General features: G+C 33.8%; 2 protein-coding genes across 3 annotated transcripts in view; one reads left to right on the top strand and one right to left on the bottom strand.

Moving 5' to 3' along the window:
* LOC119582493 (Krueppel homolog 2-like) overlaps positions 1-7,387 on the top strand; it is a 9,497-nt gene extending 2,110 nt beyond the window's left edge. The window contains exons 2-5 of the mRNA XM_037930782.1: positions 1,093-1,297; positions 1,626-1,875; positions 3,029-3,162; positions 3,623-7,387. Of these exons, the coding sequence (XP_037786710.1) occupies positions 1,113-1,297; positions 1,626-1,875; positions 3,029-3,162; positions 3,623-3,842 (789 nt within the window). The 5' untranslated portion in view covers positions 1,093-1,112 and the 3' untranslated portion in view covers positions 3,843-7,387. The remainder of the gene's footprint in view (positions 1-1,092; positions 1,298-1,625; positions 1,876-3,028; positions 3,163-3,622) is intronic.
* A 1,693-nt stretch (positions 7,388-9,080) lies between these two features.
* LOC119582494 (vesicle transport protein SFT2A-like) lies at positions 9,081-24,350 on the bottom strand. Of its 2 annotated transcripts, XM_037930783.1 has the most exons (6): positions 24,233-24,350; positions 21,752-21,864; positions 19,085-19,108; positions 14,432-14,601; positions 14,052-14,169; positions 9,081-13,603 (listed from the first exon to the last, which is right to left on the bottom strand). In XM_037930783.1, the coding sequence occupies exons 2-6, from the start codon at positions 21,830-21,832 to the stop codon at positions 13,472-13,474; spliced, it is 525 nt and encodes a 174-aa protein (XP_037786711.1). In that variant the 5' UTR covers positions 21,833-21,864; positions 24,233-24,350; the 3' UTR covers positions 9,081-13,471. The 2 variants fall into 2 exon arrangements, with proteins under 2 accessions (XP_037786711.1, XP_037786712.1); XM_037930784.1 differs by lacking the exon at positions 19,085-19,108.
* Positions 24,351-25,000: the final 650 nt, after the last annotated feature.

The raw sequence follows: 25,000 nt of genomic DNA on the forward strand, positions 1-25,000 counted from the left end.
TTTTTTTTTTTAATCAAGTAAATATGATATTTACTGGTAGGAAAATTCTGTCTTTATGTACATTAAGCTACTGTGCAGATGTGAGCTTATCAGCTCTTATCAGCTGTTTTCATGCACTGATGCATGCCTGAACTCTCCAGACTTTGCAGCTAGTGTTCTTCAATGATCAGATGAAATAGTATTTTTATTAGTGAAAGAGTCACAAATTATTCTGTTTTAGGTTTGTTGTGTTTGTTCACACGATCACATAGATTCTTCCAGTTATTATTTCCTGTTGCTTTTGAAGTCATTACTGGTTACTCTTTTCTGATTTGGGAACCACACTAAGCCTTGAGACTTCCAGTTTGACACTTTTTTTCATTTTTATTGATGTCTCCAAATACACAATATTCCAAGATGTATTTTCGCCTCAGGCTCACCTCTTACTGTGTGGATACTGACCCTTAATAAGTTAATATTTTCTTTTTCTTTTTCCATTTATGTGCGCTCACTTGTTATTTCTACTTTGAGAAGTAAGAAATAAAAGAGTTAGCTGTATATTGAAAAAGAACACACTTGACAGGTTTCAAGCTTGTGTTTCTACCTGTCAGCACTTGGGAACATTTTGCCCTACAGATAACCTTTGTTTATTTTCGCTATTTTCTATCCCTATGTACTTCTATGAGGTTAGGTTCTTAACTTATCCTCTTGAAGTAGGGTTTGTTACATTGTCCTTTTTCCAAAGCTCTTGGGCTCTTCCAGATTATTTTGTCAACTGTCAGTATTCATTTGAAGATGTGATTAGACTTCCATATTATGTATGTCACATTAATTGCCGGATATTTTTGATATTTTTGTAGGGTACATTGTGTAGGGCCCTTGCAATCTTTTGGAATTCCTGAACGCTCAGGAGAGGACATTTAAAATAAAAGGAAGCTGACTCTGTTTGGTCCCTTTAATCTGGAATCCTCAGTATGTATATGAATTAATAATTGAGGACTCTCTCCTATGCCAGTATACTTTTTCAATATCAGTATTTTAATTTATTTTTTATTATTATTATTATTATTATTATTATTATTATTATTATTATTTTTATATATCTCTTTGCAGGAAATAGCCAGTCATCAGCCATGTCACAGGAAGGAAATGGTGAACCGCAGCAGGATCAGGCGCAACAAGAACAGTCACAGTCCTCACCCAGGGGCATTGATGCTCTGAAGGCACACGTCCTTGAGCATAAGGTGGACACAGCGCTATGGGCCACCCGGGCACTCACTCTTTTATTCTGTATATCGTACCTCATTCCTATTTTTGGGTAAGTTTGTATGTCCTTGGGTTTAATCTTTTCTTTTCCTTAGACTTCTTTCTCTTTCTCTCTTTCTGTTCTCCCCATATTTGTCTTCTTCTTTTTTTTTGTTTTTTCTCCCATTCTCATAAATTCAGTCTTCCTCTTTTGTTCACATTTTGATCTTTTACTTTGTTGTGAAAAATCAAAATGATTGATAATAAAAAAAAAAAAAAAAAAAAATATATATATATATATATATATATATATATATATATATATATATATATATATATATATATATATATATATATATATATAGTAATTGAAATTTAATACTATTGCAAATTTCTTACAGTAACCCATACAGCAGTTACCAGAAAGTCCTTGTGAGCAATGCAGCGACCTCCGCCCTCCGCTTGCACCAGAGGATCCCATCTGTGCAGCTGACACGGGAATTCTTCCTCCAGCTGTTAATGGAGGACTCGGCCCACTATCTGTTGTACTCAATCATTTTCATGTACACAGCCTCAATCACCATGGTGCTGGCTCCAATATTCCTCTTTGCACTGCTGCATTTTGCCAGCTATACCCTGTCCTTGCTTGATGTGAGTATTTAAAAGAGTTTGAAGAAGTTTGAATTTTTAGTATTTATAGTGACTGATATGTTTTATACATATATTATTAGAGGTTTCAAGGTTTTGATTTTTCTTAGTACTGAAATGGGCTAGCAAAAAAAAAGGGGGGGGAAGGGGGGGGAGAGGGAGAGAGAGAAAAAGAGAGAGAGAGAGAAAAAAAAAAAGAGAGAGAGAGAGAGAACAAAAAGAGAGAGAGAGAGAGAGAAAAAGAGAGAGAGAGAGAGAGAGAGAAAAGAAAAAGAGAGAGAGAAAAAAAAAAGAGAGAGAGAGAGAAGAGAGTTTTTTACCCAGTATTTTCTACAGTATATCTGTGCATGACACTATTATTACATTGGTGATTAGTGTTATTCAGCCATATATAATCCGACATTCATTATCATTCACTTTCTCAGTATTGCTATACAGAACATCCTTTGTTACCAATCTTAGCTGACACAGAATGTCATTGCTTTGTGCAATATGTAAATCAGGTCTTGTGTTTTGACTTGGAATTGTAGACTAAACAGCATTTGGAGAGACAATCACTTTTATTTCATTTATTTCCTGCATCTCAGCTCAGCACATAAGCTATAGTTCTGATTATGATCAGCTATATATTTTGGCAGTAACTATTGAAATGCATTGTTAACACGAGTTCTATAACTATGATAGTTGTATATCCATGATGTAGCCAACCTAACTGAATCAAACCCAACCAAACAACAACCACATCACAGAGATTGCATGTTCACTACTCATTGTTAATCCCTTTAATGACTGTATTCTAGAATTTTTATTGTTCAAGACTGACTGTTTGAGCTGTACTGAGGCCTTCCTTGAGCAAATCCACCCATCCTTTCCCTCCCCTGGAAGTAACCTCTAGTAGCACTCTATGTGAATTGTTTGTGGAAAGATGCTGTGTCCCTTGAGAATAACCTCACTTATGGATTTTTTGTCGTAACATGATATTAGTTATGACTTTTTCTTATACTCTCCTCTTTTTTTTTTCTGCCTTGTTATTAGTTATGATAGATCCAAACATAACATCTCCTCATGAAATTATCACAGATATTCATTGGGTTAATGTGGAATTACTTGGCTTGACATATTGTTTTACTTTTAAATTTTACCTTTTAATCCCCAGGTGGTTGGGCAGAACAATGCCTTGGGATCAAGATTCCTCATCTCCCTGGTCGAGTTCCAGCACAGAAATATCTTGCGAGCAGCTGCCTTTGTGGAAATCTTCCTCATGCCCTTGTGTGTGGTGTCACTTTTCCTGTAAGTTTACCAATGTATACACATCTTTAACACCAAGAAATTTTGGAAAGGATATGTCAAAGGTTGCTGTTTTATTCATTGGTTACCAAAGTGCAAATGTCTTATCATATCAGCCTTAGCAGTGCTGTGTATAGGTAGTAAATTTGTAATGCTTTACAGGTATAATCTCACAGCATGAGGAACATCTAGATATTTCTTGAACATTTTTTGTTTTTGTTTTAGCATGTCCATCACATTTTATGTAAAGAATATATTTATTGGAAATTCTTGATATGTTCATTACTGAGATAAATTCTTTTTCAAAAATGGTTCATATTTGCTTTTCCCGTCATTTTGATTTGAAAACTCCCATTACTGTCATTGTCATAACGATTAGAACCGAATAAATGTTAAGCATGACACTATATCTTGCTCGTACTAGAAGTAGCTTAATCGTAATAATATTCCTCTTCCTTTCCAGTGGCAGAGTCAGCTTAATCACTCCATTCGTGTATTACCGATTCTTGCTTCTGAGATACTCCTCACGGCGGAACCCCTACACCCGTAACATGTTCCACGAGCTCCGTATGACAGCAGAGTACGCAGTGAACAAACCAGGCATACCAGTGTTCCTGCGAAATGCTGTAAACAGAGCTATTGTTTTCATCTCTGGGTTTGCTCCAGCTGTGGTTGCTCAGTAGTAGTGTTCCTGATTGCTATTGTTAGAGACAAGTAGATTTGTTCAAGTTGAACAGCAGGACAGGTCTTTTCAACCCTGTTTTGGATTTTTTGTATCAAGGATAGAAAATGAATGAGTATAGGAAAAGAGATATTGATAGTTAGGAAATGTACTTTATGATTATTAACATAGACCGGTGGAATCATTCAAGTAACTGTACCATAATTAAAGAAATTAAACATGAAGTGGCAAGAAATGATGGAATGCCTAGAGGTGTAGATAATGATAGGCAAAGTATGTGTTTATCTCTTTCCTGTTTTATGTGGTAGTTTTTTATGGTAAAGTATCTGAAATGTTATGTAAATGTGGTGTAAAATATATGTACCCTAAAGTACTAAATTTTTAGTCATTGTGCTAAAGGTGTCTAATCTGTAAGAAATAACTGAACTGCTGTATTCAAAATAAAACACTAACATTTTCAGTTTGCCTGATATACTGGAAATATTGTATTTGAACATATCACATTACCAGTGATTCTTTTGATAGACTGATACAAGGAGAATTCTTGCTTGAGAAATGTAACTGCCTATTTGTTTTTCCTTACCGGGTGTCTGCTATTTGATATTTCATGTCATGGTAGAGAACATCACTCATGGAAGGAGTAAATAGCCAGTATTCATTCTGAACTTGTAAGGCTTCTAGTTTTATGGAGAACATGTTTCAATGATTTTTGTTCACACCATTAGGGTTCTCTTTCTCCTAGTATTTCTTTCACTTTGTCTCACTCTCTCATTCTTTCTCTCCCAGTTATGCCTGAGATTCAGGTTATCATGTAGAATGGTTGTAAGTGTTTGTCTTATGTGAGTTTTATTTTAAAGCTTTTTGTTACTTTTCAAACTGATATAAGTTCTTTCCAGACATAGAATCTATCACTTTGCAATATGTTACTATTGATGTTTTAAACCTGTAAGTATTGTCACAAAAAAGAATATTTCTTTAAAAGTATGTGCAGAATGGTGGATAGAGAGGCAGATTTTATTTCTATACCTCTTGCAAGGTGCGTGAACTTTTGGGTGTTTTTATTTCTATACCTCATGTATGGTGCGCAGATATTTAAAAAGAGGAACACTGTTAGCAATATGGGAAATAAATGTTGTGACCAGTATGGTACATGCCTTTAGTAATTCAATAAAATGAAGAGGGGGGAAATGTGTATTAACTGATTGGAAACTATATGGAGTTAAATATTTATGTGTGAATTTAGAATACCACCTCTATAGTAGTTATAGTATTTTAGTGGGGACTTAATTCTATCTTGATATAAAGCAAAAACTGTTGTAGAAATAGTGAAAACCATCACAGTCATTTATGTATGATTTGTAAAAATGAATATGTATTGCATTTTCTTTAATACTTTGAAGGTTGGAATGTTTCTGATGTAATTAAAAGAAAAGATGAAAGTTGATATTTATTTTTTATTAGCAAAAGCTCTAAATAAATATATATATTTTTGCCACAAATTCTGAGGACGTTAATGTAGTGAGTTTCATCATTATGATGGTGTAAAAAGAGAATCACATGATATTGCATCAACACACTACTATCACCCCCTTCTCCTTTTCCCTCTCCCTCTCGATCTCCGTTTCCTTTTCTGGCTCTCCTTTATCTTTGGCCCATTCTCTTTCTCCTCCTGAGATCTGTGAATATTTAGCCTTCACTCTCCTTTTGCTTTTTTCAAGCTGCCTCAAGGGTGCCTTGCTGGTCTTGTCTGATATACTGAATAACCTTAGTTTGGTCAGATTGTGTATGAAGCTGCATCCACAAGATTGGGCATCCCTGATGGGCAGGAGAGGTAGAGCTCATCATCAGGCATTCTTGACAGGCAGACTGCTGGGAAATTTGTGCTCATACCAGGATGAAATCACCAGACAGTGGTTGTGCTGCACTCAACCACCTGCTGTAGTGATAGCTACTTCAAGTCGTGTCTGGCCATTCATTAGTTTGCCTATCGCAACAACAAGCATGAGCATACTGACAAATTACCCAGTGATTGGCACTGCTTACCGGGCATACCTAATCATGGAGATGCAACTTGAGTAACCCTATATAGAGTTCTGAATGTCAGTCCTTGCAATACAAGCCTTTCAATTATAAAAAAAAATATTATTATTATATATAAGCAAAATATGAGTGGCCTACTTGGTCATGTGCCAAGGTTACAATTAATTTATAGATATATGTAACTATTTAATTATTTTGGGCAAACAATTTTGATGTGTTTCTCATTTAGTTTAAAAGTAGTGTAGCCATTGATACAATACACATGAAATGATAACTAATGTGGTATGAATTTCATGGTGGTGCAAAATATACCCTTGCCAGTATTATCTTGATATCCTGTTTGGAAAAGGACTGGTATTAGTACAAATAAGTGGCTCCTAATAATAATTGCTGAAAGTGTGACAAGGAGACCTGTGAAATGCAAGCTACTCACTGTGTATAATTTTTGGAAATGTTGAAAAATACAGGAAAAACTTTGGGAATTACAGTTGTCAGCCTAAAAGAATAATTCTAAAGATAGTAAATCATGATTAGTAAGGCATAGGTTATAAGTTTGGGTTGATCGCATGTTTGTGGAATATGTTTTTCTCTGAAATATTGATAGTAAATTGATCTTAAGATTTAGATGTGCAGAGGATTAACTTTCTTAATACATGTATAAACATATGTTTGTCATGTTTGATTTTTGTTGTAAATTGAATAATGACTTTTTATTTTTTTTTTTTTTTTTTTTTTTTTATTATTATTGTTTTATTACTTTAGTGGTTTCATTTTATTGTCAATGAAACTCCCTGCATTTCTGTTAAAGTGTTAATATGCATTTTCAGCTGGCTATGTTGCACGATTGGAATTAGAGGTGCTGAAAATTAGAATACAAGATATTCATGGTAATCAAAAACTAACCAAATAAGATTCAGAGAAAGGTCATGTTAACATTACTCTATGTTCCATGTCCTGTAGAAGTGAAATGCTGAAAACATTTTGGATTTTGGCTGTTACATAAGCCCAGGAGTTTGTACAGACCAGCAGTGCCTTGGAAGTTACTCAAACCATGGAGCTGATTTCATTTATCTTTTTTTCCACTCTCTTTCCTGTAATGGAATTGCAATTGGTTCTACTGCTCAGACAATAATCCTTGAATCCAGTGGAAGAAAAGAGAAGCATGTTATCTGTATATTTCATTTTGTAATTCTAGCACGCAGTAAAATAAATGGATTTCATTCCTAAGATTGTAAATGGTAACCTTATCTAATTGAAAAAAAGAAAGTTAAAATTGTGTGTGTGGGTGCATGAGTGAGTGCGTGTGTGCACATGCATGTGGACATGCATGTGCACATTTCTTGGAGTCGGAGCACCCTGTGAGTGAAAATGAGCCAGAAGAGCATAGTGAAAGACCCGATGCTTCTTTCATGTGTTTTGTATGAATGATTTGTTTACATTTTTTGTTAAAGCAATAATTTTTGTATGACATTGGAGTTTTCAACATTAAACATTACTGTAAAAAATTACAAATCATAAGGGTTACATCTTTTTATATCCCTTTTTTTCTCTCTCTCACACACACACACACATACAAAACATTCATGCATACATACATACATATACGTACATACATAAATATATATACATATGTACATAAATATATACGTATATACATGTTTATATATATATGAGGGCAGATTGAAAGTTATCTGACCCTATGGCTATAAAATGATAACCCTCCCTGTTTGATTAGGAAAACTGTAATGGTGTCCAAAGGGGACCCCTTAATTAGCCACACCTCAAACCTACCTCTTCCCACTAGTGGAAATATCTCTGGAAGTCCTCTGATGAGATTAGTTAATTCATTACATTTCCACTGATTTACAAATATTCTTTAAAGGCCATTCTCAAGGACTTGTATTTAAAAGATATTCATCACCTTTGAGATATGTGGTATAAAAGACTAGAGTAATGGACAGTATCCTGACACTATCCTTAAGTAGGAAAGCTTCCAGGTACACATCACAGGGCAACATATGGTCACAAAAAAAGCTTCGGGAAATATTTTCCAGAGTGAGAGGAAAGTTAAGTTAAATATGTAGAGAGCCCCTAAGCAGCTCCTTGTATTTTGTGGTATCAGGTGTGCCTGTGTCTGGCTAGAAATAAGTGAAGAGAAAGTGTATATGGAGACTCATGCACCATCTTACACCAATGAACTCTTGCTAATCATCCTCACTCAATGCCTGAGAACTGAGTGTCCATAAAGTAAATGTTAATATCTAAATTGCAGTTTTCGACCTCCCCTCTCTCATACAGATACACATAAACGTGTATTTGTATGTATGTACACATACACAAACATGTATATATTACCCGTGTATCCATATATGTCTCTCTCTCTCTCTCATTATGAAGGGCAAGTCCACTATATGGCTTTTAGATAGAATATAAAACTCAACTGAATGCATATTCTCACACACACACACACACACACACACACACACACACACACACACACACACACACACACACACACACACACACACACACACACACACACACACACACACACACACACACACACACACACACACACACACACACACACACACACATTTATATTGCTATTTTATTATGTATGAATTCTGTATAAATGTTCAAGTTAGTATTGGTGGCTATTCATTTCTCTATATAGAAGGGACATTTTGTCCAAGTTACTGCCATTGTTCATATATTAACTTCAGTTTAATCCCTTTTATGTAGTTGATGGATAGTATTTACACATAAAACAGTATAATTTGTTTTGAAACAGATTTTGTACAACGATAGGTCACTTTTAACATTTCTCTAGCGAAATGTTGCTTTTCTCAATGGTCACATAGATAGTTCAGACAAACCTCCAGGGATCGTAAAATATTACACGTTCCTTGCCAAAGATAGTATGTTCTTTAAAAATTGTGTATTGTAAAGTTGTGTTTCTGTTATAGAAAATCTAGTAATAATGGAGCATTGCCCATATAAGAAGCCATGCAATGTAGTATGTGCTATGTACAGCTGGCAAAACAGGAAATAATGAGTGCTCTTTACAGGGGTTGTATGTATTCTGAAATTACTCCTTTTCTGATGCTTCAGTTGGGCTGGTATTCCTGATATGAGATCTCATGGCTTTATGTTATTTACAAATATGTAAGAAGGTAATATGGTTAACAATAAAAACTTGGACTTCTAAATTTATTTTTTTACCTTATGATATACATTTTTTTATGTTTCATTTTGTTATGTATGTCATCTACATAAGGAAGTTCTGGAATATGACAGAATATTCATGAGTTGATAAAAAAGTAGTGTTGCTGAAATATATTTTTTGTTTCTAGTTTCATTCACTCTTCAAATGAAAACTCACATATACCCCAAATGTTTACAGTTTTACATATACATGTATTTTTTTCTGCTGAGTGCATGAAATTTTTGATATGCAAAATGTCTCTCTAGTATGGTCTTACTCAATTTATTTTACTTACTAGATTTACCTTTGTTTATCTCTACAATAAGTCAAATATCAGATATTACAGAGATGCAATTAAACTTCACACAGTCTGTGCTTTTAATTTGGAATATACATTATGAAAAGCTATGCCCTACATGGCTGCAAGTGCAGTGAATAAGAACTTTGATATATAAAATAATATTACCAGGTTTATGGTATTAATTAAAACAGACATTAATCAACTAAATGAGAAAAGTCCATGATAAGAAGCTAAGCACATGCAAGGTCATTAAATAACCCAACTACAAAAGGAATTACATAGACAATCAGTTTTCTATGCAAGTCATGATTGGGGTACTTTTCTGTAATACTTATATTTTTGATGTAAATAGTTGGTAAAAACACGCTATGTTATTATTTTTTTTAATTGTATCTTATATTCATATTCAGCCCTATTTTCTTGCACTCCGTATCTGAGTTAATAGTTGTTAAAATGAATTATACATTTTACTCCTAGTTATTGAGGTTACTGTAAAGGTCATGTAATAAACAGCCCGATAATCACTTTGATACAACTTCATAATCAGCAAAGTGAGCCCGAGTGCCAAAACTTAATATCAATTTTTCATTGCGAAACATAAAATATAACTAATATATAAATATTTGTGCCCACTACTTTTATTTCACTCATATCTCTTACCCCCTGCAATGCAGAGTTGATACTGTTGCCTTTAAATAGCTTCATTTACCTGATGTAAAATCTGAAATGACATATTGAAGAAAATTTTATTAAACCATTTACTATGTAAATGCCTTAGATAAAATGGGTCTGAAGCTACTGCAGTCTGCTGACAGTAACCAGTGCCTCTTCCTTCAAAGGCCAGTATCCCATCTTGATCATTATTTTTTATAAAAATTTGATAAGCCACTTAAAAAAAAAAAAGAATGAAAGTTATTGAAAGCTGAATTGAATGATGATACCAAGGTAGAAAACAAAGGTTAAATTATGTTTAGAATGAAAGGAAAATTTTCAATAACATATATATGAGTGTATGGACAAATTATACACAGAAACACACACAGACACAGACACAGGCACATGCACATGCACACACAGTTTTTGTAAATACTTGCATCTCAAATTGCCTAACCCTCATACATTGAGCATATTGTACCACCTGTGTCCAAGGGTCAGAGTAGTTTTCTGACAATATCAAAGGTAATGATAAATATTGTTTGGCAACTGTACACCAGTAAATAAGTTGTGTTACTGTTAGAGTTAATCATTCATTCATATTGTATATATTTTTGTTTTTGTTTGATTATTATAAAACAGAATAAATTATTAGCATCTGTTAATAAAAATCAGACCAGAGAAAAACTTAATCATATACTGACTCTGACTTCGGTTTGTGTTTTGAGGTGAATTTTGTGTACTGCTAATGAAACCTTTCCTCAAGTGAGGTCCTAGTGTTTATGTGTATTATTTCTTTTCTTTATTCTGTGGAGATTCCCAAAATTTCACTAAAAGAATGAAAAAGGAAAAGATAGAGAAATGATAGGAAATAATAAAGAACTTATTTTTACATCCTTACATTCATATAGACAACAATTCATCATAATCATAATTCCTTTTTTGGCAAAGAATACATTTCATATATTCAGTAATATATTTGTACATAAAAAAAAAAAAAAATTACACCTTTTATAATTTCTTTAGATATTCTCTTAGAATGCAAGTGAAACAAGTTTAAATTACAGGTAAATAACTTAGTACCCTGTCTAACCATACTTGTAAAATTTGACATTGTACAAATATATATGAATTAAAGGCTGTACATCTTTCTTATACATTATGAAATTACCATATTTGTTTTTAACAACAATGTCACTGAAAAATTTCTAGATGTTAAAAATGATTACAAATCATTCATATTCCATGCAAGATATACAAGCACAGATGCTTTGGTATATATTTCACAAGACATAAAACATTATTAATGGTTAATGCTAAAAGTACTACCAAGAACAATAAGTTATCATCCTGCAGTAAAGTATAAACGTGTCAATATCCAGTGAGCAAGATGTATGGAAGAAACAGTGAAGGCAGAGGCCATTTGTACTAAGCGGCCCCTCCCGAAGGCACAGAACAGCACACGGAAAGTCCTCCTCTCCAACTCATCTAAACTTATATGCAGGGAGAAATCATGAATCTAATAAATCCTTCCTAACTTCTGAAGTAACCAATCCTAAGTTCTGTGTAGAGATATATATAAGAGTATTACTTAATATCTTAGCAGTTTTTGTAAATTCAACCTCTTCTTTACTGTTGTCAGGACACAGCCTCTATACAAAATGTCTAAAAAAGACATTCTATGGATTTTACAAATAAAGTAGGAAATACCTTCTCTTCACAATTCTTTTTATACACCTTTTAAATGATAATACACATTTCTCTTTAAATCTATGGAATGCCATAAGATACAGTACCTCTGGCATAATCAAAGGAACATGAGGCAAAAATATATACACATATAGTAGTAGACATATAGTAGCTGACATTTATACGTAGGCAATGTAAACTCTTACATGCACATATAGAAAAGTATTTACTTTTAACATTCACAAAATACTTTCAATAATCACAAATTTCTCATTCAATGAAATTTTGATATAATTTTTTTTTGGAAACTGGCATTTTAAGTTAAGAAAATGTCTAACCATTTTCTGATACCATACAGTGCCTAATCAAATGGTAATGCTCTTCTCTGCATCTACTGAGGCTTAAAAAAAAATGTAGGTCTACATAAAACAAATATTCTTAAAAATTAATGCTTTACTCTACACCGAGTTTGCTTCTGTGTGTGTGGGGGCGGGTAGGTGGGTGTGAGTAGGGGGGTGTATGTGAATGTGTAAAAATATCTCTTTTGTTAGCTCTGCTTACTATGAAAGAATGGTAACATACAATTAGTAGTAAAAATATTTAGTAAGCTTCTTTAGCTTGCTTATAAATACACAACAGTAACAACAAAAATACATTAACACTGTTCTTTGTTAGATAATCCAGTACATTAAACCAAATGTTGCTTGCAGTCAGCTGGGACAGACAAGTAAATCTATTAGAAAATTTAGAAACTTCTACAACACTACTATGTCTTTTTCTACACCTGTTCCACAATCACATGCTTTTTTGCTTCATATATGCATACTTCCTAACTTGAAGCTAATTACCATAATAAATGGTATTTAACTGCACTGCTGCAATTAATAAAAATTGGAAATGCCATTTATCCCTGGATGGAGGATAATATCTAAATAGTATTTGTCATTAGCCATTAACAAGAAAGATTTTGCTATTGCAGAAATATATTATACAATTAAATCAAACTATAATCCATATTAGTAATCTGGAAACTATCTGAATTACATACAAAACTATCAAAATGTTTACATTTAGTTCCTGGGGGAAAAAAAGAAAGAAAGAAAGAAAGAAAAAAGGGAAATCACTTCAGAAGTATCAATTATCTACTCCAGTTTCAGATCCTATCTAATCTAATATCATTGTGACAGTTTTTCACATAAGTAAGGAAGTTGATATGAAAGCATTGTAAAACTTTTCACTACAGGACGGCATATCTACAAGTGTGTGCTTCAATAGCATTTTCCAGAAATAAGTTTCAATAAATAAATGGTCAAAGATTAAACTGCATCAATGTTTGCAAATCATTTTCATGCTAATACCAAATAATTCTTGAACTGAAGAATAAAAGTTGTTTTTATTTCAATTAAAATGGGGAAAAGTTATCTGTTGTCCATGAAACAAAAGAGAGCACCATAATTGGTGATAAAAGTTGATTGCTTTTAAATTACATAAAAAAAAAAAATTGTGAATATTCTCACACCTAATGTCAGTGTGGTTACTTTAGTGGATTTAAACAATATTGTTAATCATTAATAAAAATTAACAAAACCAATTAAGAAAATGTATAAAGTCTGTCTTACTTCAAGACCACTGGAAGAACAAATTTTTTGCAGTGAAAATCTTATAATGTTTAGAATATCTAAACAGATATATGTTTTTCTAAGAGACCCCTTGACCCCACGGGAGGAGCCGGATTCACTTAGACATCGACACAGGAAGCAAAACACTTCTTGGCAGCGTCACGGGCATATGGGATGTAAGAGAGGGAATACCAGGTCATTGCTAAGAACTGTATAATCACCATCAACAGTGCCAGACCTTTTTTGTGGACCTGTGGAAAGGAAAATCATATTAAAATCCCAAACTTTCCATCTCATAACTTTTTGAGCTTTTAGTTTCCAATTTTAAAATGACTATGGGCCTAATAAACTCACCTTTGAATTTTTTTTTTTTAACAAAAAATTATTTTATGAATCATAAAAACATTGTCAAAATTATCATATGTGTAGAATTTAGTAATATATGATTCAGATTTCCTAAATACACATGAATTGATCTAAAACAAAACTTTTAATAAACAATGGAGCGTTAAAAAACAAGAATCACATTTTTCTATTTTGGTTCCTCTGACTTTAGAAAGTACAGAGTCAGTAGCAATAATATAAAGCAAAGTTATCATTCATCATTTATCATTGTAAAAGGACCTCAAAACAATAAATATTTCACACAAAGTTTTTGAGAAAATGCAGTAAAAAGAAGATGGGGAAAAAAATTCATACCACAAATGCAGCAATCAGAGTCATGATGAGGGCAACAAACATGATGATGGTAGCTATGATCCTGGTTTTGGCAAACATCTTCTTGCATTGATTTACTGGTCCCATCAGGAAGCATGTACTGCAAAGAAATAACTATGTAAAACATGCTTTTTGTGTGTGTCTCTAATCATGAGGTATGAAATATTTCCTTTTGTCCAAATTGCATGTAATACAAAACCAAAATATATGTAACCCTACTTTCTGAAATATATGTACTGTCCATTATGCACTCTGTCCTCCAAACTACATAGTCATTGCCTCTAGGAGGGAGAAAGACAAGAGATGGAAAGTGCTAACTATAGACTTTCAACTTACTATATATAACAATCTTCTTAACTCACCTAGAAAGTGCCATGACGTTGCCTAGGGTGTAAAAAATTGCAAACAAGATAGCTCCCTTGGGCAAGAAGAACAGCGCAGAGCCAAGGAGAGAGAACAAAAAACCAAGGATAAAGCATATTGCAAACCCTTTAACACGTGTGCTCCAACTAAGGCTGTTTGAGTCAATTACCTGTGAAGGAAAAATAAGACAGTTAGAAACCTCTGTACTACAGCATGTTAAGGAAAATCAAGATGAAACACTTCAGTAGTGAAGGAGACTAGATTGATAAGATTAATTACAGTAAGATTTATAATAAAAGGACTAAAATAATAGGTGACTATCTCATAAATAACAATTGTAATAGGAATTATAAAAACACACACACACAAAATGAAGACTAAAAGGAGTAAAAGACAATGAGATATCTATGACCTTTTTTCCTGTTGTTGGTACAGCATCTTGGGGGTGGGGGGAACCTATTGCATTTTAGCCCAAGTGGTTCTTAACCAGTAGGTTGCAACCCCCTTGGTTAGCATGGGTGTCATGGAGCCTTGGGGGAAAATACTTTAAGCCAGTTTCTGTGTTCATATTAAGATTATGATATGAAACCAGGTCTTCAAGGACCATAATACTGACATTGCATGAAGAAAAATCACAAAATAATTTTCACTTATTTTTGTTTTAGCTTAAATTTTGTACTTAGAAAAATGGTAAATGGAATGGTTGGTGTTGGGGGTCATGGATGTGCCAGAGGCTTGAGAAAGGGGTCATGAGTATGAAAAGGCTGATAGGTGACCTGTATTTGTTTCACTCTTCTGTGGATTTTCTTCCCTCTAACTCGCCAAACAAGTACCTTCCCAACTGAATTCTTTGCTTTTGTACCCATACTCTATTTTCAGAAAGGAGTTAAATCTCATTCTGGATAGCAGACTTTGCAGTTCTTAACATGGGAAGGGTGATCATGCAACTGATGGAGGAAAGTTGCCATTTTTATAAATCTAATATCCCTTTTTAATGGGACAAGGTGCTAGTCTCTGCTACATGGACACATCTTTGACTTAAAGCTTGAATTAAATAGTCGATTGTTAGTGAACTCTAGGTCTACATACCATCAAATATAAGCTGTCTTCACCCTACCTAGAGTTGATATTTCCTACTAGAAATAAAAAGGAACAATCTTCATATCTACTTCATACTGATCTTTTATCAGGATCATAGCTCTCTCTGTCTCTCAAACCTATATGCCAAGTACACATCTTTCTTTTATGTAAATGCCATGTCTGGATCTAGGTTTCCCATTTTCACCCTTTGGTTCAACCCTTAGAATTAAGGCATTTAAAGCTAAGATACTATTCTGGCCTTTCTTATATGGCAGTGATAATATCTAACACAATAATAATAATAATAATAAAATGTAGTAGTAGTATTCCATAATAATAATAATAATAATAATAATAATAATAATAAAAAACTATAAATCTGGAAATAAGTGTGTGTGTGTTCTAATTATTTAGAGAACTGGACACTGTATGAGGATGAAAGCCAACATGTATGCTGCTAAGGAACCAGTAAAGTGCAGTGTCAAGTGTGAAACTGGTGGCATGAGTAGTTCTCAACAATATGAAAAGAAGCTAGAAATTTTGATAACTATACCCACCCATTTCAGCAGAGGTGAGAGGGATAGATAGGTAGAGACAGGCATACCAAGGGTCACTGAATTTAACTACATTTGAGAGGTGTGTGTGTGTGTGTGTGTGTGTGTGTGTGTGTGTGTGTGAGTGTGTGTGTGAGAGTGAGTGTGTGTGGAGAGTGAGAGTGGGTGGGTGGGTGGGTGGGTGGGTGAGTGAGTGAGTGAGTGAGTGAGTGAGTGAGTGAGTGAGTGAGTGAGTGGGTGAGTGAGTGAGTGAGTGAGTGAGTGAGTGAGTGATTGAGTGAATGAGTAAGTGAGTGAGTGCATGTGCATGCCTGCTTCATTTGAGATGCAACATTATATGTCTGTGACTTTGGGTTTGTCTTTCAACTGTTTCTAGAAGCACGGAATGTATGAAGTTAGTCTTTACGAGTATAATACAATTACAAACTACGTAATGAAAGCTCAAAAAAATATAAAAAAAAAAAAAAAAAAAAAAAAAAAAAAAAAAAAAATTAATATATAATAATATATATATATATATATATATATATATATATATATATATATATATATATATATATATATATATATATATACACGAGTAATAATACGTATTCTTAATACCACCTTAAAGCACTGTATCTAATTATCTTAATTACATGGTTATAAAAGTGTTAGTGCAACACCTGTGAATCATGGTGTTTCTAATCTACTTTTCTTTATGATGTTATAAACACAAAGACAAATTCATTATCAACTTTACAAAAATGAAAAACTGACTAAAACACTGATTTATATAAATTTGTAACTAACAGAACATAGTTGGAAAATTACACTGATTGCATGAATTGCAAAGTAAAATTATTTTGGCCCTCTATCAGGTCCAGAGGTCTGAAAACAAAAGCATTATTGTGGGTAGCCAAGGGAAGTGTATGTGATCCATAAGTTATGCATGCAGAAAGTTATGTATGCACAATAATTCATATTCTTTCTCTCAATAAAATAACCCCTACACACACACACACACATACACACACACACATACACACACACACACACACTCACACACTCACACACACACACTCTCACACACACACACTCTCACACACACACACTCACACACACACACACACACACACACACACACACACACACACACACACTCACTCACTCACTCACTCACTCACTCACTCACTCACTCACTCACTCACTCACTCACTCACTCACTCACTCACTTAATCTCAAGATGAAAAACATGGATGTAAATTCCTTTAGGTCACCTGGCCTAGAGAGGGTACATGGCCAGAGTCATGTGCTGACATGTAAAGTTACCATTTGCAATGTGGCAAAGGGTCTTATATTTCAAGCATGGATTAACTTCCACTTGCTCTTGAGTTGCCAAGTGTCGTATATTCATCAAGACATTTACATAATGAACTTCCTGTGCCAGAGATACTATAGTATTTGAAAGATCACTGAACAGACATTAAAAGCATGCTACTAAATCGATAATGTGAATTAAAGTTATCATTTTCTCACACTTTACTATTACTTACACACACATACAAATCTGTACAGTAAACTTATAATAATTTTCTTACACTTTACTATAACTTATATACTACATTTTTCTTTAGAACTATGTGTACACTAATCATTCATAAAATACTAATATCATGTATTGCTAACTAATACACCAAAGCTCAAAGTAAATAAACAAACTAATACACATTATATTACTAACACTTCAAAGAAACCTGACATCCACAGGTAAATTTGTTTGTATATTCCTGTGGAACAAAGCAACACAAAATCATACAAGAATATTCAATATGTTGATGATGGAAAATGGAGATGAACAGGAATTTATATCCTACTGATTGACTATTCATTCTTTACAATGTATTAAGCATAACATAATAAACAAATAGAGACATACCATCACTAGGTCTGTTTTAGTGAATACTGCTTTTAAATGAAACAATGGTAACCTCTGCATAACTCAAATTACAGCCCATGGTACTCAGTTACAGACCATTACAGACTATTACACCTAAATAACATGGAAAGAAATTGACTGACCATTTTCTTAAAAACAAACTTCAGGTCTGGAAACAAGTTTGAAGACAGGGAAAAAATCATCTCAAATTCTATGGCAAACCTGTATTCTTTGCTAAGTTGCAGTAGTTACTGGATGCAACAGTAAGAACATATTCTGAAATATGTCAGCCTATCTGCCAGCATACTTGCCCTCCCTCTCCCCCTCTCTCTCTCTCTCTCTCTCTCTCTCTCTCTCTCTCTCTCTCTCTCTCTCTCTCTCTCTCTCTCTCTCTCTCTCTCTCTCTCTCTCTCTCTCTCTCATTCCAAATCCTTCATTAATCCTACCTCCTTTCCACTTATCTACCTCTCTATCCATCTCCCCCTTAATTGCTGTTACTCTATCTTATGTTCTAACTAACTGAATTTACACCACTTGTGCATACATCCTTGCCTTGTATCTTTCCTCTTTACTTTTCATTTCTTTCTTTTGCTTTTGTGTTCAATTTTTCCTCTCACTCTGCCTTTTCCACACTCTTTTGCTTCTCTTTTTCCTTTCTTTTTTTCACTCTCTTGTTCACCCTGTGTCTCCTTAGGTCTCTCTCTTTTAATCTCTTATTTATCTCAAACAATTTCTTACCCTACCAAAGTACTTTCTAATATCCAAACAAAAACAGCCTTGAAAACCCAAATAAATATCATAAAACGTGAAATATATCAAGAAGGTGTAAATGTGTAAAGAAAAGAAATTCAATTATAGTAACCCTGTACAAAGACATGCAGAAAGTAATTTGCATGGATTTGGAAGTGGCATGCATCTCTTTATCTATCATTCCAGGAAAAAGTTATATTTGCTCATGCAATGGTAATTAGGAGAAAAAAAGAAAAATTGAAAGGACTACAATATTTAGTGTAAACATTGGAGACCCCAAAGAAGGAATAAGAAATAGGAAAGGGTGAGGAAAAAAAAAAAAATTGTTACAAGAGGCCCAAGAGACTTACACGCAAGAGTGGCGTGTCCTCCGTCTATGGGAAGAAAGGGATGAAGATTAGTTGTTGGCGAGAGGTTCAACCTGTGGCGAAACAAGGTCCTTCTGCAGGACTATGTGTATCACTCTGGTTAAATGTCACACTTCAGGGGATGCAAAGAAGCATTAAACAAACACTTTAACCATACAGAGGAGGGTACGGTCTCACACTTAATAGGCTAAATCTAAAGTTTACCTTACATTAAAACAGGACCCCAAAACAGACCCTTCCCACTACACAAGCTGCTTCCTTCATAACTATATTCAAAATAATACTGTAACTCAGAATATTAAGATGGATAACTACCATTAATGTATGTATCTGTACCTATATAATGTGTACCGTAAAGAGTATAACAGTATACACCATGAGACACATCACTGTAGTAGGGAGTATTTAGAAAGGATAGGCATTATGAGCATCTCCTAACAGTGGTGAGTTGCTGAACTTGGACAGAACAGTACTTGACAGGCACTGACATTTCTATGATATAGGAAGATATAAAGTTTGATTTCCTGTTTATTGAGCAACATCAACAATCCTGTGTATCTAGTATCATTTCCTGTTCTTATTACCAGGGGACAAAACTTTCTTCCACCCACTGTTATAATATCCTATCCTGCTCTACAGTTTGCTGAAGTCTTTTTAGTGACAATCGTTTGTTATGATGTGAAAACTTAAATATGGATAACAGTGGTTTTCTTTCTCAACAATCAAGAATCTTTTAAGGATGGAACCACTCTTACAAAATCCTTATACCTTTATTTATTATATGTGAAGAATTATGACAGTACACTTATTCACATCTGTATGTATTTCACTATTTATAAAAGCTCTAATGTGTATGTGTATGCCTGCCTGTGTGGTATAGTGACTCAACAGGCAACAAATGATTATGCAGTAGGGACAAAGTTATCATCTGACATTTCCTGACACAGCTGCATATCCAGAGGCCCCTTTCCTCTGATCACACTTGCCTAATAACATTTATCTTTGCTTTACTCTTGTTTTCTGGCAAATCATTTTGCTAGCCTGAATAAAATGAAGAAAGAGAAAGTGGTTGTAGAAGGATTATAGAACTGCAAGAGCAGAAAGATAAACAGTTATGGAAGTAAATGAAAGCAAGAAAGAAAGAAAGTGGGAGAGGAGAGAAAATTTATAAATGTATGTATGTTTTTGTATATATATATGTATGTGTGTGTGTATATTTGTATGGGTGTGTGTATATATATGTATGTATTGTGTGTGTGTGTATATGTATGTATGTGTGTGTATATGTATGTGTATACATATGCATGTGTGTATATATATATGTATATATGTTATATATGTATATATGTGTATATATGTATATATGTATATATGTATATGTGTATATATATATATATATATATATATATATATATATATATATATATATATGTATGTATGTATGTATGTATGTATGTATGTATGTATGTATGTATGTATGTATGTGTGTGTGTGTGTGTGTGTGTGTGTGTGTGTGTGTGTGTGTGTGTGTGTATGTGTATAAATTTATGTGTGTATATATATGTATGTGTGTATATATGTAGATGTGTGTACATATGTATGTGTATATATATATGTATGGGTGTGTATATGTATATGGGTGTATATATGTATGTGTGTATATATATGTATGTGTGTGTATACATGTGTGTTTGTATACATGTATGTGTGTATATATGTTTGTGTGTATATATGTATGTGGGTGTATGTATGTACATGTGTATATTATATATGTATGTGGGTGTATGTATGTATGTGTGTATATTATATATGTATGTGTGTGTATACATGTATGTGTGTGTATATATGTATGTGTGTATATATGTATGTGTGTATATATGTATGTGTGTATATATGTATGTGTGTATATATGTATGTGTGTGTGTATATATGTATATATGTGTATATATGTATGTATGTGTGTATATATGTATGTATGTGTGTACATATGTATGTATGTATGTGTGTGTATGTGTATGTAAGTATGTGTGTATGTAAGTATGTGTGTATGTAAGTATATATGTGTGTGTTATATGTATGTGTGTTGTGTGTGTGTGTGTGTGTGTGTGTGTGTGTGTGTGTGTGTGTGTGTGTTGTGTGTGTGTGTGTGTGTGTGTGTGTGAGGAAATGTATGTATATAACAAAAGGATCCTGTAATATCTATGTCCTGCCTCTTTTTCTTTTTTTGTTTCTATAATGGCATACTCTACCTTTCCAAAAATGTCTTGCCATATGATATATATTTTCAACTTAATTTTCATTTACAGGAATTTACTGATGAGCTAGACTGAAAAATAATGAGGTGATGAATTTAAGAAAGTGAAACTAACTTAATATTTGAAGAATATGTGCTGTACATGTATCTGTGTACAGGTAATTCACAATACAACAAGTATTCAGTGTGCATGCCGATGCATTTATCGCCACAAAACCCTCCATAAAATACAAGAACTCTGAAGCTACCACAAGAATTAAACAGCTAAACAAACACACACAAAAAAAATATTAAACCTTTCTCCTTGATGCCAAAGCAGAAAACAAAAGAAAAAAAAAAAAAAAAAAAAAAAAAATCCCACACAATATGGTAGCAAAAGGTCCATGATGCCAGACCTGGGTGATAATGTTCCCACGCTCCTCCTCCTGCTCCTCGCTGTTGTCTCTCCCACTTAGGGCCTTCCGTAGCTTGTCCATCTTGGTCTAGTTTCGTTCGGCAGATGTGTGTCCTGTGAAAGAGTGGTGGGGGGAAAGAGAAATTATCGATACCAATTTTTTTTCTTTTCTTCCATTTTTTTTTTATGAAGCAGGCATATTAGACAAAAGAAAGAAAGAGAAAAAAAAATGACAAGGGCTATTCCAAAAATAAAAAAACAAAACCAAATTTGGGAGACTCTAGATCTTCTTCTGGGGTTTAACTCTAACAAGCAAACAACTGTGACTGAAGAATAGTAACATTTCCCTATTATATTTTTATTTTCATTGTGACAATTGGGCCTTCCTGGACAATATTTATATCATCAGATTTATTCTCGTGATGAGAATGAACCTGATGATCATTTTCATTTAGATCACGATGAAGGGCATGGGAGGGCATGAAGTATATCAGGGAAATTATGAGGTAAAACAGGCTGATATAAGAATATAGAACTAAAATGCATAAAACTAGCACATAAAATGCATAAAATCTGCTAATGAAATTCTATGGACATGCCTCCCATCTAAAATTCTATAGACTGATGCACAAACCTTAAAATATATCTATGGGAATCCAACCCATCGTTTGGTAAAATCTACGAGAATTCTTACCAACCAAAGTCTCTGTGGTAATTATACAATACATCCTGACAAATAAATCAACCTAACCTAATCCCATGGGCTTTATACAATATGATCTACTCATAACACTGTATGTAACCTGAAATGAATGGGAGGGATATAATTTTGCTCAATCAAATACTATATTTGCTTCTACAAGTAATTTGCTCATTGAAAACCACATATATACAGCTATACAGCAAAACACAGAATAGTGTAAATAACTACTAACCCAATATCGCCATGAAAATCCTGTGCTTATTTTTTGTTATTTATCCTTTTTTTTTTTTTTTTTTTGTGAAATGTCTCTGTACACTGTATGCACAGGACTGACAGAGGAATCAATTAGTAGACCTTGTGACCTTACCCGATTTCACCTTTCCTCGAATTGGCGGGAAAAAACTTTTTTTTACTAATGCTATGAATATCAATGGTGTTACTTTTATTATAGACATTATCATTATCATAATGTTATAAACATTAGTTACAGCAAAATAGGATAAAATATTTTCGTAACTCAAGGAAAAGGGGTCAAAAGGCAAATAGGCTGTCTTGTAATTGGCTCATTGGTGACTTAACACAAGTGTAGCAATCAATGTGTAAAAATAATCAATAAAGTAAACTCACAGTGGGCATGGCATGTACGTATATGCCATGCCCAGCGCACTGGGTTAAACATGTTAAAGAAGTGAAATAAAAATTAAAGAATACATTAAATACATGACTTAGGAGAAACAAGCACTGGTAATTACAAAAAAAAAATTGTTTTCACAAATGATAGTAATGCATGAACTACTTGACAAATTGCAGTGATGAGTTATAGTAGTGTTTATTGTCGCAATGTAAACATGGTGAGGGACTTCGAAAAAGATGGGTCTACCTTCCTTCTTTGTCGTGGATCTCCTTTATTTTTAATTTGCGCGCCATTTGCCATTGATAAAAAGTGTTTCAGTCTAAGTTCAGGTAACCATTCCATACCATCTTTTTTTTTTTTTTTTTTTTTTTTTTTTTTTTTTTTTTTTTTTTTTTTTTCTGAATCCCAGATTGTCACCTATTGGCTACATTTACGGTATTGTAGAGTAATGTCTACTGCCTATTTTTCCCAGGAGTTCCAGTTGTGTGCGTTGTCACCTCCCCCCTTAACCCCAGCCCAGTAAAAAAAAATAATAATAATAATCTTCCACATATTCACAGCAGGATAAAGCATTGGACATTAGGCAGACTTAGCATCAGGCACTACCACATGTCAGTCCTGTGCTCTACCCTGCCATGGGTAGAGCAAGACATTCCATTACGTTACTGTAAATATGGTCACTTCATAAATATTTTCCCCATTTACTTGATAACAAATACACTATAATGAACCTCATCTTTAATTACCACTGACTTACACATACCAAAACGTCCAGTGTTTCCCTCTTATAAGCTTAACATACGAGTTTTAGACCTATACATCATATAACAAACTACAAAACGAGTCTCTACACAAACCTTGAATACAGAAAGTGTTCTACGTGGCAGAGATAATACGAGCCCAGCCAACCATTTAATCACACTCCCCTCCCCTTACACTAAACTTCCATCCATCAACGTAGTTTAAAATACATGCGAAGTTATGTTCTTATCTCATTAGCAAGAAAGGTAAACGTATACACATCAATGACCCAATACACAGCCTACCTGTTGATTACCTTATCACCTAACTACAACTTCTCTCCGGGTCTCCTTACACTCTCCTCAAGCCTTAACGAAGTTCTAGGTGAAAGCATTGACACTCACGATATATTACAGCATGGGTCTCCTCCTCCTTCCCTCACGAGACGGCAGAAGTTGGGTTCGTTGTTGAAGTTCCTCGGGTCAGCTGAGGCGTCTCGCAGCGAATCCACAGGAACGGACACTTGTGAGAGAAAATGTGAAAGATAATGTGTGGGAAGATAAGGACACTTGGCTTTCCTTTCTTTCTGTTGTGTTTGGTGTCGCGTCCGGCCAATAGATGGCGGGGAATGGAGTCTGTCTCCTTGAATGGTTTAGTCTCGGGAAATCGGTAAATACGTCTATATCCGAGATTCAAGAATCATTTATATATTCTGTGAATGAGCGTGTTTATGAATGAAGTCAAAGCAGAAGGCATAAAGTGCAAAATATGATGTGCTTTTAGCATTTGCTTGTTAGATGACGTCGGTGGTCGAATATTTTCCTGAATGGCAGCTATAGAAGCTTACAAAAATTTCAGCAGGCCATATTTCGTTTTTCCTCTTCTTATCCTTCGGTTTCATGTTATCTGATGAACATAAAAATTAGCAGTTGATATCTTAGAATTATCAAGTACCGAATTTATTGCGATTATAGAAAATGTTTTTCCACCCACGTACATAAAAAAAATGACAATGTATGGGGTAACTAATATAAAACATCAACTTTAATGGACAAATTAACACACCGAAATCTTACAAAGAAATATATAATATGCTATTTTGTAATGCTATTTTAAATGTGGTTATTTTATTTAAGTATCAGGTATAAAAATTTAAACCATTCTCGGAAAAA

The sequence above is a fragment of the Penaeus monodon genome, chromosome 16, assembly GCF_015228065.2.
Source record: "Penaeus monodon isolate SGIC_2016 chromosome 16, NSTDA_Pmon_1, whole genome shotgun sequence".
NCBI classification, from domain to species: domain Eukaryota; kingdom Metazoa; phylum Arthropoda; class Malacostraca; order Decapoda; family Penaeidae; genus Penaeus; species Penaeus monodon.

What these genes read in the sequence shown, in the direction of transcription:
- LOC119582494 (XM_037930783.1), bottom strand. Translation starts at nt 21,832, where the DNA reads ATGGACAAGCTACGGAAGGCCCTAAGTGGGAGAGACAACAGCGAGGAG. An exon ending in GTGGGAACATTATCACCCAG is followed by an intron (nt 19,109 to 21,751) that starts GTCTGGCATCAT and finishes TTCTTCCCATAG; the next exon opens with ACGGAGGACACGCCACTCTT. An exon ending in AGGACACGCCACTCTTGCGT is followed by an intron (nt 14,602 to 19,084) that starts GTAAGTCTCTTG and finishes TTTCCTTCACAG; the next exon opens with GTAATTGACTCAAACAGCCT.